Source organism: Pelodiscus sinensis, chromosome 19 (assembly GCF_052426305.1).
Source record: "Pelodiscus sinensis isolate ZL-2025 chromosome 19, ASM5242630v1, whole genome shotgun sequence".
In the NCBI taxonomy this organism is placed as follows: domain Eukaryota; kingdom Metazoa; phylum Chordata; order Testudines; family Trionychidae; genus Pelodiscus; species Pelodiscus sinensis.
The window spans coordinates 7,775,190-7,791,344 of record NC_143070.1 but is presented as its reverse complement, the minus strand read 5'-3'; the positions used below and the strand labels follow the sequence as shown (position 1 = coordinate 7,791,344).

Below are 16,155 nucleotides of genomic sequence, written 5' to 3'. Positions count from 1 at the left end.
AGCGTGGATTAGCATATCGCCGTGCTTCATTTGCATCATTAATTAGGAGCCGTTTTTGCACAAGAGGTTTTTGCACAAAAAGGCGCCATCTACCCAGTGACTTTTTGTGCAAACCCCCCTCTCTTGTGCAAGAGCCGTTCTTCCTCATTTTTTCAGGAGGAATGGCTCTTGTGCAAGAGGGGGGTTTTGCGCAAAAAGGTGCTGTGTAGACAGTCCCTTTTTGCGTAAAAACGGTTTTCTTTCTCGCTTGTGTGTGGCCCCCAACAGATTTTTCTGTGGGTCAGTGGCCCCCAACCCAAAAAAGTTTCCCCACCCCTGCTCTACAGCAAAGGAAGCTGTCATAGGATTAGAGGGAAGGTCCTTCCATGGATCAGGAACTGATAAAGACAGGAAAGAAAGGGTAGGAATGAATGGTCTGTTTTCAGAATGGAGAGAGGTAGCTAGTGATGTCCTGCAGGGGTCCATACCTGGCCAATCCTTTTCAACCTATTCATAAATGATCTGGAAAAGGGGTAAACACAGAGACCTGGCCCATGGCTGGATCTGGCCGGGGGGCTGTAGATTCCCCACTTCACCCACAGCCTTTCCGTGTGCCGCTTCACTCCCAGGGCTGATTTCACAGCTACTCAGACATTTTGGTTTCCTTATTTAAGTCAGGGGTGGGGAGCCTCAGGCCTGGAGGCAGAATCCAGCCCCTGAAGCTCAGGACCCCCGCCCCCCCAGCACTGTGGAACCCACACTGGCACTCCATTCCCCCCTCCCCTCACACACACACACCTCCTGCAGGGCTGAAACACAAAGGGTGTGTCTAGACTACATGCCTCCTTCGACGGAGGCATGTAGATTAGCCAGATCGGAAGAGGGAAATGAAGCCGCGATTAAAATAATCGCGGCTTCATTTAAATTTAAATGGCTGCCCCGATCTGCCGATCAGCTGTTTGTCGGCAGATCGGGGGAGTCTGGACGCGATGCCCCGACAAAGAAGCCTTTCTTCATCGACACAGGTAAGCCTGGTTTCACGAGGCTTACCTGTGTCGATGAAGAAAGGCTTCTTTGTCGGGGCACCGCGTCCAGACTCCCCCGATCTGCCGACAAACAGCTGATCGGCAGATCGGGGCAGCCATTTAAATTTAAATGAAGCCGCGATTATTTTAATCGCGGCTTCATTTCCCTCTTCCGATCTGGCTAATCTACATGCCTCCGTCGAAGGAGGCATGTAGTCTAGACACACCCAAAATGTTGTTTCTGGTGCGGAAGGGGAATGTGGGGAGGTTCCCCACCCCTGATTTAAATCCATTGCAGATTGTGAAGAGTTATAAAGGGCTCTCACAAAACTGGCAACAAAATATCAGATGAAATTCAATGTCGCTGCATGTAAGGTAATGCACATTGGAAACCATAATCCCAGCAAAAGCAAGCTATTCCGATGTGTGGGAAAGATAGAAAATATGGCAAAAGACCAGCTTGGCTTAACCACGAGATCTTGCATGATCTAAAAATGAAAAAGGAGTCACATAAAAAATGGAAAATAGGACAAATTACAAAGGATGAATATAGGCAAACAGCACAGGAATGCCGGGACAAGATTAGAAAGGCAAAGGCACAGAATGAGCTCAAACTAGCTACGGGAATAAAGGGAAACAAGAAGACTTTTTATAAATACATTAGAAGCAAGAGGAAGACCAAGGAGAGGGTAGGCCCACTGGTCAGCGAGGAGGGAGAAACAGTAACAGGAAACTTGGAAATGGCAGAGATGCTCAATGACTTCTTTGTTTTGGTCTTCACCGAGAAGTCTGTAGGAATGCCTAACATAGGGAATGCTAGTGGGAAGGGGGTAGTTTTAGAAGGTAAAATAAAAAAAGAACAAGTTAAAAATCACCTAGAAAAGTTAGATGCCTGCAAGTCACCAGGGCCTGATGAAATGCATCCTAGAATACTCAAGAAGCTGATAGAGGAGGTATCTGAGCCTCTAGCTATCATCTTTGGAAAATCATGGGAGACAGGAGAGATTCCAGAAGACTGGAAAAGGGCAAATATTGTGCCCATCTATAAAAAGGGAAATAAGAACAACCCAGGAAACTACAGACCAGTTAGTTTAACTTCTGTGCCAGGGAAGATAATGGAGCAAGTAATTAAGGAAATCATTTGTAAACACGTGGAAAGCGGCAAGGTGATAGGGAACAGCCAGCATGGATTTGTAAAGAACAAATCATGTGAAACCAATCTGATAGCTTTCTTTGATAGGATAAGGAGTCTTGTGGATAAGGGAGAAGCGGTGGATGTGGTATTCCTAGACTTTAGTAAGGCGTTTGGTACGGTCTCGCATGATATTCTTATCAATAAACTAGGCAAATACAACTTAGATGGGGCTACTATAAGGTGGGTGCATAACTGGCGGGATAACCGTACTCAGAGAGTAGTTATTAATGGTTCACAATCCTGCTGGAAAGGCATAACAAGTGAGGTTCCGCAGGGGTCTGTTTTGAGACTGGCTCTGTTCAATATCTTCATCAACGATTTAGATATTGGTATGGAAAGTACACTTATTAAGTTTGCAGGTGATACCAAGCTGGGAGGGATTGCAACTAATCTGGAGGATAGGGTCAAATTCAAAATGACCTGGACAAATTGGAGAAATGGTCTGAGGTAAATAGGTTGAAGTTTAATAAAGACAAATGCAAAGTGCTCTACTTAGGAAGGAACAATCAGCTTCATACATACATAATGGGAAGCGACTGTCTGGGAAGGAGCATGGCAGAAAGGCATCTAGGGGTTATAGTGGACCACAAGTTGAATATGAGTCAGCAGTGTGATGCTGTTGCAAAGAAAGCAAACATGATTCTGGGATGCATTAACAGTTGTGTTTTAAGCAAGACCCGAGAAGTCATTCTTCCGCTCTACTCTGCGCTGGTTAGGCCTCAGTTGGAGTATTGTGTCCAGTTCTGGGCACCGCATTTCAAGAAGGATGTGGAGAAATTGGAGAGGGTCCAGAGAAGAGCAACGAGAATGATTAAAGGTCTAGCGAATATGACCTATGAGGGAAGGCTGAAGGAATTGGGTTTGTTTAGTTTAGAGAAGAGAAGATTGAGAGGGGACATGATAGCAATTTTCAGATATCTAAAAGGGTGTTCATCTTGGCCTCTGAGGATAGAACAAGAAGCAACAGGCTTAAACTGCAGCAAGGGAGGTTTAGGGTGGACATTAGGGAAAAGTTCCTAACTATCAGGGCAGTCAAACACTGGAATAAATTGCCCAGGGAGGTTGTGGAATCCCCATCTGTGGAGATATCTAAGAGTAGGTTAGATAAAAGTCTATCAGGGATGATCTAGACAGTACTGGGTCCTGCCATGAGGGCAGGGGACTGGACTCGATGACCTTTCGAGGGTCACCTGGTATTGGCCACTGTCGGCAGAGAAGACACTGGGCTGGAAGGACCTTTGGCCTGATCCAGTCTGGCTATTCTTAGGTTAGTTGCTGTGGATGAGCCAATGGAAAGCAAGGTGCGGGAAGGTCAGCCCTCTCACTTAGGAAGCAACCCCTTTCCCCAACATGTGGTTCTTATGCGTTAAGGTTCTGGATTCGGAGACATAAAGTCATCTTAAGCTGCCATCTTCTTGCCAGAGCATTTATGTTTGTATCTACTCCGTGCGCTGTAACAATCACAATGTATGGTGGAGTGTGTGTGGGGGGCGAATTCTCTTTCTTCTCACTGAGAGTTGCTGGGGGCTGAGTATTTATGAAAATCTGGGTAAGAAAGCCTGTTTTACCCCCAATAGCACAAGAAAGCCCTGGTCTGAGTGTCTAGACTTACAGGCTACATCTACACTGGCATGATTTTCGGGAAATGCTTTTAACGGAAAAAATTTCTGTTAAAAGCATTTTCGGAAAAAGCACGTCTAGATTGGCAGGATGCTTTTCCACAAAAGCGTCCGTGCCAATCTAAACGCGGTTTTCCGCAAAAAAGCCCCGATTGCCATTTTCATGATCAGGGCTTTTTTGCGGAAAACACTACTGTGCTGTCTACACTGGCCCTTTTGTGCAAAAGTCTTTCGGAAAAAGACTTTTGCCCGAACGGGAGCAGCACAGTATTTCCGCAAGAACACTGACGATCTTACATGAGATCGTCAGTGTTCTTGCGGAAATTCAAACGGCTAGTATAGACAGCTGGCAAGTTTTTCCGCAAAATCAGATGATTTTCCGGAAAAACTTGCCAGTCTAGACACAGCCACAGAGTTTTGTGCTGTCAATTTCACGGGTGAACCTGTGAAGAGAAGTGCTAGTTTCGGTCTTCACTTACTTCCCCAGGGCTCAGGGAGCGAGTACATTTGAAACGCTTCCCTCTCTGACGAGAGCAGCACCCTCAGGGCAGCTATCCCACCGAGCGGCTCTCCCCATTTTGAGAATACATCTTGTGGGGACTGGAAGGTGGAGGAGGGATCAGGGCGGGGATCTGGGAGGGTCCGCAGCAGCAAGGAGGTCACTGTAGCGACCTGGGTGGAAGGTGGGGCTGTGGTTCCTAGCCCCAGCTGCTGGCTCCTTGGGGAGAGGGGCAGGGCTCCTCTCAGGTTTGGGGGGGCCCAGAGTTCTGGGCTGTTCAGCCCGGGCCCAGCTCCCAATGGTGCTGCTCTGGGGCAGTGGGCTGCTGGCTGGCAGCCTCCTTCCTCCTCCCACATGTGGTACTTTGGCTGAAGGCTGAGGGAGAGTAGTTTGGGGCAGAGGGGCTGCTTCCTAGGGCTGTCTCCTGTAATAATGACTTTGCAGTGTGGCAAAGTAGAGAGAGAGCAAAACCTTTCACCTCCCACTACCCACAGCCCCATTGTGATATCTACCGAGCTCTGGTAAATAGTGTTATCCAAACTCACAGCTTCTTTTCAAAACCTCAGCATGTGACAAATACAGAAACAAACTCATTGGCTACGTCTAGACTGGCATGATTTTCCGCAAATGCTTTTAACGGAAAAGTTTTTCTGTTAAAAGCATTTACGGAAAAGAGCGTCTAGATTGGCACCGACACTTTTGCGCAAAAGCATCCGGTGCCAATCTAGACGCGGTTTTGAGCAAAAAAGCCCCGATCGCCATTTTCACCATCGGCACTTTTTTGCGCAAAACAATTCTGAGTTGTCTACACTGGCCCTCTTGCGCAAAAGCATTTGCACAAGAGGGCTTTTTCCCGAGCGGGAGAGTGATTGTATTTGCGCAAGAACACTGACAATCATACATGAGATCGTCAGTGTTCTCACGCAAATTCAAGCAGCCAGTCTAGACAACTGGCAAGTTTTTGCGCAAAAGCTTGCCAGTCTAGACGCAGCCTTTTGGGTTTATTATTATTAATTTACTTATAGAATCATAGGATCATAGAACACTAGAATGGGAAGGGCCCTCGAGAGGTCATTAAGTCCAGTCCATTGCCCTCATGGCAGGACTAAGCACCATCTCTAGACCATCCCTGACAGGTGTCTGTTGAACCTGCTCTTAAATATCCTCACGGATGGAGATTCCACAACCTCCCTGGGCAATTTATTCCAGCGTTTAACCACCCTGATCGTTAGAAAGTTTTTCCTAATGTCCAATTTAAATCTCCCTTGCTGTAGTTCAAGCCCATTGCTTCTTGTCCTATCCTCAGAGGCCAAGGAGAACTCCTCCCTGTGACACCCTTTTAGATACCTGAAAACTGCTATCACGTCCTCTCTCAGTCTTCTCCTTTCCAAACTAAACAAGCCCAGTTCTTTCAGTCTTCCCTCATAGCTCATGTTCTCTAGACCTTTTACCATTCTCGTTGTTCTTCTCTGGACCTTCTCCACTTTCTCCACATCTTTCTTGAAATGTGGTGCCCAGAACTGGACACAATACTCCAGTTGAGGCCTAATCAGCACAGAATTAGAGCGGACAGATGACTTCTCATGTCTTGCTCACAACACTCCTGTTAATGCTAATTTATTCTAAGCTCTAAGTAGGCCTGTGCTACAGAATTAATAATTACATGTCACTTCTGTAGCCTAAATATTCCTGATAGCTTTTAGCATAGGAGGATAGTCTAAGCATAGTTCAGCTCCACCCTATGCCCGCCCTTCCCCTATTTAGTCATGCTGAGTCACCAGGCTCAAACCTGGACTTTCATTGGCTTAATAAGAAACAGATAAGCCACAGTTCCCTGTGGCTATGTCTACACTGCACATTGTTGCACAAGAAGATGTGAATATCACCGCGCCTCACTTGCAAACTTGATGGGTCGCCATTTTTGCTGACGGGGCTTTTGTGCAAGAAGGAGCTGTCTACACTGCTCCTTCTTACACAAAACCCCCCCTCTTGCGCAGGTGCTGTTCTGCCACTTATTTTCAGGAAGCACGACTCCTGCGCGAGAGGGGTTTTTTGCGCAAGAAGGAGCAGTGTAGACAGCTTCTTCTCGTACAAAAGCCCCTTGCGCAAAAATGGCAGCTCATTAGGTATGCAAATGAGGCATGGCGATATTCACGGCTGCGCCTCATTTGCATATCTTCTTGCGCAACAATGCGTAGTGTAGACGTAGCCTGTGTGTTTCCCCATGAGTCAGTGTCCTGCCTGTATTCTGCACGGTTGCTCCCAAATCATTAAATTAATAGGCAGCAGGTTTAAAACAAACAAACGGAAGATTTTCTTCACTCAGCGCACAACCTGTGGAACTCCTTGCCAGAGGTCCATCAATGGCGATTAACCAGGGTGGGTAGAGATAGTGTCCCTAGCCTCTGTTTGTCTGGAAATGGATTATAGGGGAGGCATCACATGGGGATTCCCTGTTGTGTTCCCGCCCTTTAGGGCATCTGGCATAGGCCACTGTGGGCAGACAGGACACTGGACTAGATGGACCTTTGGTCTGACCCTGTATGTTCTTACGTTCAAGCCAATGACGCTTTTCCTTGCAGATCTCTTTCACCCGTGGTTCTCCCCCTGGATGCTGGCTCTGGGCGGGATCCTGGGTGTGATGCTGGGTGTTCTCATGGCCTTGGCCTTCTGCTCCAGGAGGCAACACAGGCTGAAAGGTAAAGTAACCAGAAGGGAGGATGCTGCCGACCGGGGGCGGGGGAGCAGATTTTACAACGAAATGGAGGCGTAGGGCTTGAGGGGCTTGGGTGTCATGGCGGGCAGGGTTTGGAACGGTGGCGACGGGTCAAGAGGGAGCTGAGTGAATTGTGGCTTCATGCTTGAACTGAGAATTGTCCAGTGGTTGCCGCCCTTCCAGTCTCATTGGGGATCCCAGCGGAGTGCTCCTTGAGGATCAGCACGGCCCCGTGTGGAGGGCTGCGTGCGGCTCAGGCAGCAGGGCCAGGCCATGCGCTGTCCTATGTCCCGTGGCTGCAAGCACCAAAAAACAGAACATGAAGTTGGGGGCGGGTAGAGCCACATTCTGGCCTCCAGTCGGTGCATCTGCCCCTCCTCCCCTCGTGGTACATAGGAGCTGCGGACGGGCGAAGCAGTGACTGCTCAGATGGAAAGAGGAGCCGTTCCTGTGTCTACCCTAGGGTTAGGTCCACAGCGCAACGAGAAACTTGCAGGTGGCCCTGCCGGTGTATAGGCAAAAAGTGAAACCTCTCCATTTTTGTGACTGTCACACCGGCTCCCTTCAGGCGACTACAGATTTCCCGTTTTCACCCAGAGCAGGAGGTTGCTACCCATTGGTGCCTAGAACGTGCCCTGAAACGGTGTAATTCGTAGTTTTCAAAAGTTATCCCATTGCAGACAGGCAGACACACCATTAAGTGGGGGGGGAAGGGGCTTGCTTGTCTAAGCCAAAAGGGAAAGAGCCATTTACTCAGCATTTTACCTGCACTGGGCATTGTGTCTCGGTACAGTGTTGGCAGTGGGAGTGGCGAGGCAGGGCCACCAATAGAAATCTTGCCCTGTGTTTGCAATAGTGAAGTCTGCTGCCTTGTAACCCCCTTCTCCTGTTGTTCACTTCCAGCGGCACATCAGGCAGAGAAAGGTGAGGTCCCTTTGTTCCTTGCAAAGGGCTGTGTGGGGTAAGGGGGTGGGGAGTGTCCTAAACTTTACAGCCAGCCTCACAGACCTCTCGGGGGCAGGTATCGAGAGCTCTCCCTAGGAACAGTCTGCCTGGCGCAGTGCACGCAGAAACGCGGCGCCTTCCCCCTCGCCCTCAGGACACGGAATGAACAGACAAGACTCCGCTCCACGCACAGGGGGCTTGTTGCTCCCACACGACCAGGGAGGGATCAGGTTTGGCCTCACTCTGCTGCCGGTGTGGCCAGCACTGGGACCCTGCAGTGAGCCGGCTGCAGGACTTGTCACCCCTCCCAGCGCAACCCTGCCAGGCAGAGGGTGGTCAGGGATCTGGAGAGCGGCCGACTATCCTCATGTTGCTTGCGACAGTGTCATTGTGCCCTGTTTGTGCCGGCTCCAACCTCCTCCCAGTGTCCCCAACTTATCTCGCTCCCCTCCTCCTCCCTGCTCCCCGCCCTTCCATGCAGCTCATCCCCTCCCCCCGCACAGCGCAGGGTGACTGTTCAGCGGTGGCACTGACCCGCCATTTGCACCATCCCTTCACCAGCTCCGCTTGTGCGTCCTACCCCAGTGCCTGTCTTGTCTGGTCAGAGTGGGAGCTCTTTGGGCAGAGTCTGGCAGCTCCTCTGTGTCTGTGCGATGCCCTCACGGCACTGCCAGAACACAGGAGGCCCGACGCAGGGGCGGGTGAAGGGTGCCAGAGCAGCCCCCATATTCGCCCATGCTCTGGCCGGTTGGGGCAAGACTGGGGCTGATTTCCCCACTTACTTGAGGGACCATGGGGGGTGCATTAAGACCCTTGTGGTCCATATTTACAAAAAAAAGTACCCCCCACACTCCCGCACAGAAATCCCTGCGCACGGGCCTGCACAGAGAGGGGGACACGCTTGGTTACTCCCCTAGGTGGAGCTCTACCCCCCAAATGAACCCTGAGCCCCACTGCAGTCAGGACCCTCCTTCGCCCCATCCCACACTCCATTCCGGGCAGCTCCATGTTCAGTCGGGTGAAAACTGGAAACCACATTCCTCTAAAACCTGCCATTTCCATGCTTCTGATTTTCACCCTGATCAACGGGGCTCTGACCCTGGGGTGTGTAGAGGCTGAAGGGTGGCAGGGTTGGAATGAGCACCCCACTAATCTAACCCTGCCCGAACCCATGAGATCACCGCCCCCCCCCTTCTCTCCGGTATCCGGTAGGATCGTTACCCTGTGATTTGACTGGAAATCGAGGGTTTAAAGTTTTCCAGTTTTCACCAAAATCAGGAGGCTTCTGTTCTGCCCGCCGATGTCTAGAGCATGACCCTGAAACACGGGAGCTGCAGGGGACGTGGTTTTCAGAAATGCCCCCCTTGCAGAAAGGCAGGAATCCCACCACGTGCAGTGTGCAGCCTTGCTCCCCTCAACCAAGAATCACACTCGGTTTTCATAAACGCTTTAAAATAGCCGTGTTCCAATGCCACTGCCCCTTTGCTCCCCGCCCCCATCAGCGGCCTGAATGCTCCCTTCTCCTGGCTCCATCGAGTTAGTATTTTCCATTTGCTGAAGGGTGCCTGTTTGGCTCTAATAAACCCTTGCACCAGGCCAAGTGGGGGAGAGGGTTCCTGTGTTTCTTCTCTTTTGCTAGGTCTACACTGCACGGTTAGTTCGAAATAAGCTGTTTCGGAATTTTTTTTGGCGAAAGTTTATTTCGAAATAGCACATCTACACTGCAGGGAAGCCTCAAAATGAGTCCGAGGCAGGTTTCCCTAATGTAGACGCGCTATCTCGATTCAGATCCCCGGGAGCACTGGGGAGGAGCTATTTCGGCATAGCCGCAGTGGAGCGTCCACACGACCTACCGCTATTTCAAAATAGCTACTTCAGAAGAGGCGTTATCCTCGTGGAGCGAGGCTTACAGAAGTCGGAATAAGCCCTCCGTTATTTCGATTGTATTTTGAAGTAACCGAATGGCTGCGCAGACGCTCGTGTTATTTTGGAATAACGGCCGTTATTCTGAAATAACGCTGCTGCCTGTAGACGCACCCTTGCTGATTCCAGGTTGTGGCTGCCGACGTAGCCGCCAGGGCCAGGCTGAGTCTCAAGATTTTACATTTCCTTGATTTACGATCTTTCTGATTCACTCCTCTTCTGCAGGACAGTCATAGAATTGCAGGGCTGGAAGGGACCTTGAGAGGACATTGAGTCCAGAATCTGCTCTCCTGGCAGGACCATGTTTTCTCTAGACCCTCCCTGACAGGTGCCTGCCCAACCTGCTTTTAAATCTTTAACCTGACTGTGATTAGCGCCCATGGCTTCCTATCCTCGCCTCAGAGCTTAACGAGACTCCTCCTTACAATAACCTTACAATGGCCTGAGGCCACAGACAGGGATTCCAGGCCCCAGGACAGCACAATCAATAGGGGAACAGAGGGAAGGATACCTCAGTGTTTTGAGCATTGGCTTGCTAAACCCAGGCTTGTGAGCTCAATATTTGAGAGTGTCACTTAGGGATTGGGGATCTGTGATGTGATACTATCCGAGCCTGGCCCCCTCCCTCATACAGAGCCACAAGCCCCTCCCCCACTGAGAGGAACCCCAAGCATCACCAGCCAACCACCTGGATGGCCATAGCCCCATCCCCCACATGTAACAGGGTGCCCCTCTGATGCCCCTGGCCCAGCTTGGCAGTCCTGTCCCCTCCCTTGGTTCCTTTTCCATCTGTCTCTCAGCTCTCTGCCCCCAGTGGTCCTGTGTCCCCACCCCTTCCTTGGTTCCTCTCCTCTGCCACCCCTCCCCCCAGCTCTTTTCCCTTCCCAGCCTGCTTCCTCTGCCCCCCCTGAGCCCTTACTCCCTGCAGTCCTGTTCCTGGTGCTCTGTAGTGAGGTGCTCCCCAGCAGTCCCTCCTTCTCCTCCCCGCCTGGCTCCCCCTCCATTCCCTGCTGGCTCTCCCCTCCCCACTCACCTACATGCTGGCTGGCTCCTCCCACCCACTGCCCCAGCTCTGCCTCCCCCGCTGATGGCTTGACTCCCCGTGGGGCTGCCGTGGGGCTGCCTCCTGCCCCAGCCTGTCTGGTGGGGTGCACCGCCCACCCGGTGGAGCTGCTCAGCAGTGCCTGATGAGCGCTGGGACTCAGGAGGAGCCCTGCAGCGCGCCTGGAGAATTTAAAAGGGCCCAGGTCTCCCAGCCGGTGCTACTGCGGCAGTGGCAGGAAAACACCAGGCCCTTTTAAATCGCCCTGGCCAACTGCCCTCTTTGCCACCCCCTGTCGGCGGGGGCGTGTGGGCTGGTGGCACTGACTCCTGTCTCTGTGCTTTGCTTTCAGACAAACTCCAGGCGGAGCTCAGTAAGTTCCTTCCTCCCCCCGCACCCTAGTGTGACCCTGTCTCCTGCTCAGCGTGTCTGTGCTCAGGGGAGTCTCACCCCTCTCTGTGTTTGGTTGCAGGGTGGAGACGCGCCCAGCTCTGTGCAGGTACTGTACACCCCGCCGGTATCTTAGCCCTCCCCGGGAGCTCGGCTCCCTTCCCTGCATGGAGCACTCTCCTGTGACAGCCAACAGGCTGGAAACAGCAGTGCCCTGCGGGGAGCGATGGAAGGCAATTGGTGACACCCCGGGTGTGCTGCAGCGCAGGGACCTGTCCCCGCTGGGAAAGAGAGGATGGATGAGGAAATGCTGCCCCCGATGGGACCTTTGCCAGATGATTGTTCTCCTCTATCCATCACTGGCAGTGGGCAGGTCAACTTGCTCACCCCCGTGGCAGCACCAGGCTCCGGTTGACGCTTTCCCTCTCGCGTCTCCTGCCCAGAGAGGCGCTGTTCAGGGTTCCCGCTCTGGGGGAGGCGGGCCCTGTCCCCACTGACAGGCAGACAGGCTTTAGCACCAGCTTGGGATGCTCCCCGGATCTGCAAGGACAGACGGCACCCACAGGGCAGCCGTGTCCCCGCCTCACGGGGCTGGCTGAGCCGTGTGCGCCTTCGCTCCCCGCCTGCTGCGTGGCTGTGGGCGTGCTGACCTGTGCTGGGAGGGGCTGGGCAGCTCTGGGGCAGCGTGCACCCTGGCCCAGGCACGCTGCAGTGTCCAAGGGGGCCTGTTAGGACTGCCACCCTGCTCCACATACACCGTGCGACCCCGCACCCAGGCCACGGTGTCCCCATCCCGCCCCAGGAGAGGCCACCAACCGCCACGGGCTCCTACTCCAGAACAAGCAGGACGTCTCACCAAAGCTCCCCCAGCGCTTAGCCCACAGCCGGTCCCGGTGCAGTGTGACTGGGCCCTGCCCTGACCGTGGGGCTCCCAGGCACACTGGAGCCAGAGCTCCCTCGGTCCAGGCACTGCTCTCTCCCTCCCCCCCATCCCAGCTCGCCTGCTGCAGCCTCCAACCCACCCGGGGCTTGTCGTGTGCTGGGCAGACTCGCAGATTTCCCGGGCGAGCGACCTGAGCGAAGGGGCCACCCAGGGAAACGTGGGCCAACCCAGATCCTGCCCGCACAGCCCCGTAGCGCCCTGCTCCGCTGGGCACAGGCAGCCGCCTGCCAGCCCGGGCCCCGGCAGGGATGCTGAGCCGCCAGTGTCACTAACAGCTCAGCCCAGCTCTGTGCCAAACACTGCCAAGGCAAAAGCCTCTCAGTGGATCTGGACGCGGCCCGCCGAGGGCTTTGATCCGGCCTGTGAGGCTGTTCCAGGCAGCCCGGGGGAAGGCACGAGCCCTTTCAATAGGAGCAGTTGAAAGGGGCTCGCACCCCAGACAACTCTGGGAAGAGGCTGGCCCCCAGCACCCTCCGCTCTGCTCCAGGTCTCTTCCATTGGCCAGAAGTCAAGGGGCAGGGATCCCCAAGCAAAATTCCCGGTAGGGTAGCTCTGAACCCCGCCCCTTTCTGCCCAAAGCCCCGCCCCTTCCAGGTCAGCCCTCGTTCACTTCTGAAATTTGTGAATTGAACCCCCTTCAAAAACTATTGCCCACCCCTGGCCTAGATCCGCCATGGCCTATGTCCAGCCCCGGAACAGCTGTGACCTAGGCTCACTGCAGCGTAGGGCTGGAAGGGACCGGTGTTCCCTGTAAGCTGGGGGCTTGTGCGGCCTCGCAGGACAGATTCAATGGCTGCCCGTTGACTAGCAGGATGCCCAGAGCTAGGTTAGAATTTGGGGGGTGACAGCCTGTCCCCACGTACATGATGGCTGCTGCATTCTGTAACCTGCACCTGGGAGGGGGTGGGACACCAGGAAGCGGGGCACAGGCCGGAGGAGGGGCTGGCTGCAGTGCAGGCGGGGGAGGAGGGGCGGTTTGCAGTGTCTGGATGAGTCTCGCTGGCTTGGGGGGGAGGCACAGATGGGCTATAGGGGCCCATGACTCTGGGCCCCCCTCTCCCCGCGATAAATGGTACTGACCCTTCTCCTGGCTTCTGTGCTGACAAGTCAGTTCTATGCTGTGTCCCAGTTGGCTAATAAACCTCCTCTGCTGCCTGAGTCACCTCTAGATGCAGATGGGGGTACAAGGCCCGGTGGCTCCCCATGCCTTGGTGACCCTTCAGCAGACCCTCTGCCACCCCCCTCCATCCCTGCACCCCACCCCCATTTCTCCCTGTGACTCCCACCCCTTGCCACCTACCCCTCCCCCATTTCGTGCACCCTCTACTCCCTGGTGTCCTGCCCCATCCCCCGGCACTCTCCTTTTCTTCCCCCTCTGATTCCTTGGTGATTGCCTCACCCCTCCTGCTGCTGCTGCCTGGACCTCTCCCTTTTTCCTTCCTTTCCACTCCCTCGCCGCACTCTTCCCTTCACCTGACCCTCCCCCAGCCCAGCCCGGCCCCCCAGCATTAGCTGAGCTCCTGACTCCCTTTGGAAGGCAAAGAACATCAAGTCACAGTGATACCTGGTCATGTGAGTTCATTTCCTGTTGGTCCCAGGCTCCTACCCCTGGCCCTGACTCTGTGCCTCTCTCCCCAGCGGACGTGACTCTGGACCCAGACACGGCTCACGCCAACCTCGTCCTGTCTGCAGATGGGAAAACGGTGACCTACGAGGACCGACAACAGGATCGACCCGACAATCCCGAGAGATTCCGTACCTATCCCGTCGTCCTGGGTGCAAGCGTCTTCACAGGCGGGAGGTTCTACTGGGAGGTGGAGATGGGAGACAAAACAAATTGGACCGTGGGGGTTTGCAGAGAACCTGTGATCAGGACGGGGAAGGTCAAACTCACCCCTGGGAATGGATACTGGACAGTGTGGCTGAGGAATGGGAAATATGAGGCCTGCACCTTTCCCCCGACCCCTTTGGACCTGGGTGTCAGGCCCAGGCGGGTGGGGATTTTCCTGGACTACGAGGCGGGCGAGGTCTCATTTTACAGTGTGACTGGCGGGTCCCATCTCTTCACTTTCACTGACACCTTCTCCGGGACGCTCCGCCCTTATTTCTATATTGGTTACAAAGAGGAGGGTAAAAACGCAGCTCCCCTCGTAATCTGTCCGGTCCCAGGTCAGGCTGGAGAGCATCACGGTCCCTGACAGTGACACCTGCATTAGAGACGGTCCCGTCCCAGTGCAGGCCTGTTCCCATGGGGATGGTACAAAGAGTGTCACCAGCCTGCTCCCCTTCAGTTCCCCCAATACCAGGCCTGTGGGCTGGGGCAGAGAAGGGGCTGGAGCAGGAGGCTGTTGGGCTTTGGGGTGAGCAAGGGGAAGGAGGGGTGTGAGTGACTGAACTCTCAGGCCTAGCTCCCATAGAGGAGGGCTAGGTGGGGAGGGGGGTGCAGAAGCCCAGCTCGCAAGAGAATGACTTTGAAGAGGGAGTTGGGGGAATGTAATGCGGTGGGGAGGGAGACCACAAGGAGAAAGCGTCAGGGGCAGAATGACACGGGGGAGGAGACCTCAGTGTGAGGAGGAGCTGGGGGAAAGGAGGGCAACAGGAAGGTAGGAACCGGCAGAAGGGGGGGGAGGGATCCAAGAGCAGGGAAGTTTGGAGGCTAAGGAGGAAGAGGTTTGAGGGGAGGGATGGGCCTTGCTAACCCTCTGACTCAGGCCCTGCCAGCACTGTTCCTGCAGGAACCATGGCATGTACGGGGCTGCCAACACCCTCAGAGCACACCTGGGGGCAGCTCGGTCTCACCTGTGCCCTGAGCCAGGCTGCAGAAAGGAACAGAGCTCAGAACCATGTTGTATTGCAAACCCCACCCAGCATTAGCCAGGAGGGTGCAGTGACTAGATTCCAAGACGGGTGGTTTGGTGATGGAGAGGACAGGCCCATGGGGCAGGAGGGTGGATGATGGGACGTTGGAGGGAAAACAGTTGCTGACAGTGGTGGTGAAAAAGCAGCTGCCAGTGGGGTGCGGGGTGGGAAAGAGAGAAGGTGGTGTTGGGGGGTGAGGAATGGTGTTGTAGAGAAACACCAGGGCCAAAATATTCCCAAAGTGCCCCATGAGCCCTTCAATACCAACTGCCAAAGCCATTGTACTATAACTCATCAGATCTGACACATGCACTACAGTGTCATATGTGAAGTGGCGACATGCTGGTCCCCAAATCATTGTGTGATCTGTGTGTCAGCTGTGTACAAAGAGTAACACATGAATGCTGGAAATAAATTCTTAAGATGCATGTGAGAGGCAGTGCGCAAACCCAGCCAGCCCTAGCCAAAGGAAAGTCTGACTGGCTTGAACACAGTCAGGGGACAGCAAAAGTACATTTACATATAAGGTAAATAAAGCAATCAAGCCAGCAAACTACAGAGGAAAGAGCTCAGGCTATGTCTAAACTAGCTGGTTATTTCAAAATAAATTATTTCTATATAATAACTCCCCAAATCACTATTTCTAAATAAGCTTATTCCTCTTCGCAAGCAGGCGTTATAATTTCCAAAAAACAGGCTGGGCAGCGTGGATGCTTGTTATGCCAAAATAAGGGGAGCCATTAAAAAAAAAACTCCTTAGTGTAGACATGTCCTTAGCGAACATTCTGGGGAACAAAGTCTGCACCCAGAAGAAGTCTTCCTGGCTCTTGAGAAAATCCAATACACTTCCAGGACACACCCATCATCGCTGAGCCCTGATCTACACTAGAGAGTTATTTCAAAATAATCCCCATAATTTCGAATGTATACACAGAGCGTCCACACAACGATTCTTGTTATTTCAAAATAAGGGGCTGCTTGGTTTGAAATCTGTACCCTTGTTTCCTCGGGGAGGAAAGC

At 53.3% G+C, this 16,155-nt stretch overlaps 1 protein-coding gene across 2 annotated transcripts in view; it reads left to right on the top strand.

Moving 5' to 3' along the window:
• Positions 1–15,748, top strand: part of LOC142823242 (butyrophilin subfamily 1 member A1-like) — a 30,674-nt gene extending 14,926 nt beyond the window's left edge. Inside the window, exons 4-8 of one of the 2 annotated variants that reach the window (XM_075914027.2) lie at positions 6,900–7,016; positions 7,937–7,957; positions 11,296–11,316; positions 11,416–11,442; positions 13,915–15,748. In XM_075914027.2, coding sequence (XP_075770142.2) covers positions 6,900–7,016; positions 7,937–7,957; positions 11,296–11,316; positions 11,416–11,442; positions 13,915–14,474 — 746 coding nt within the window. In that variant the 3' untranslated portion in view covers positions 14,475–15,748. The remainder of the gene's footprint in view (positions 1–6,899; positions 7,017–7,936; positions 7,958–11,295; positions 11,317–11,415; positions 11,443–13,914) is intronic. The other variant, XM_075914026.2, reaches the window with a different exon arrangement.
• Positions 15,749–16,155: the final 407 nt, after the last annotated feature.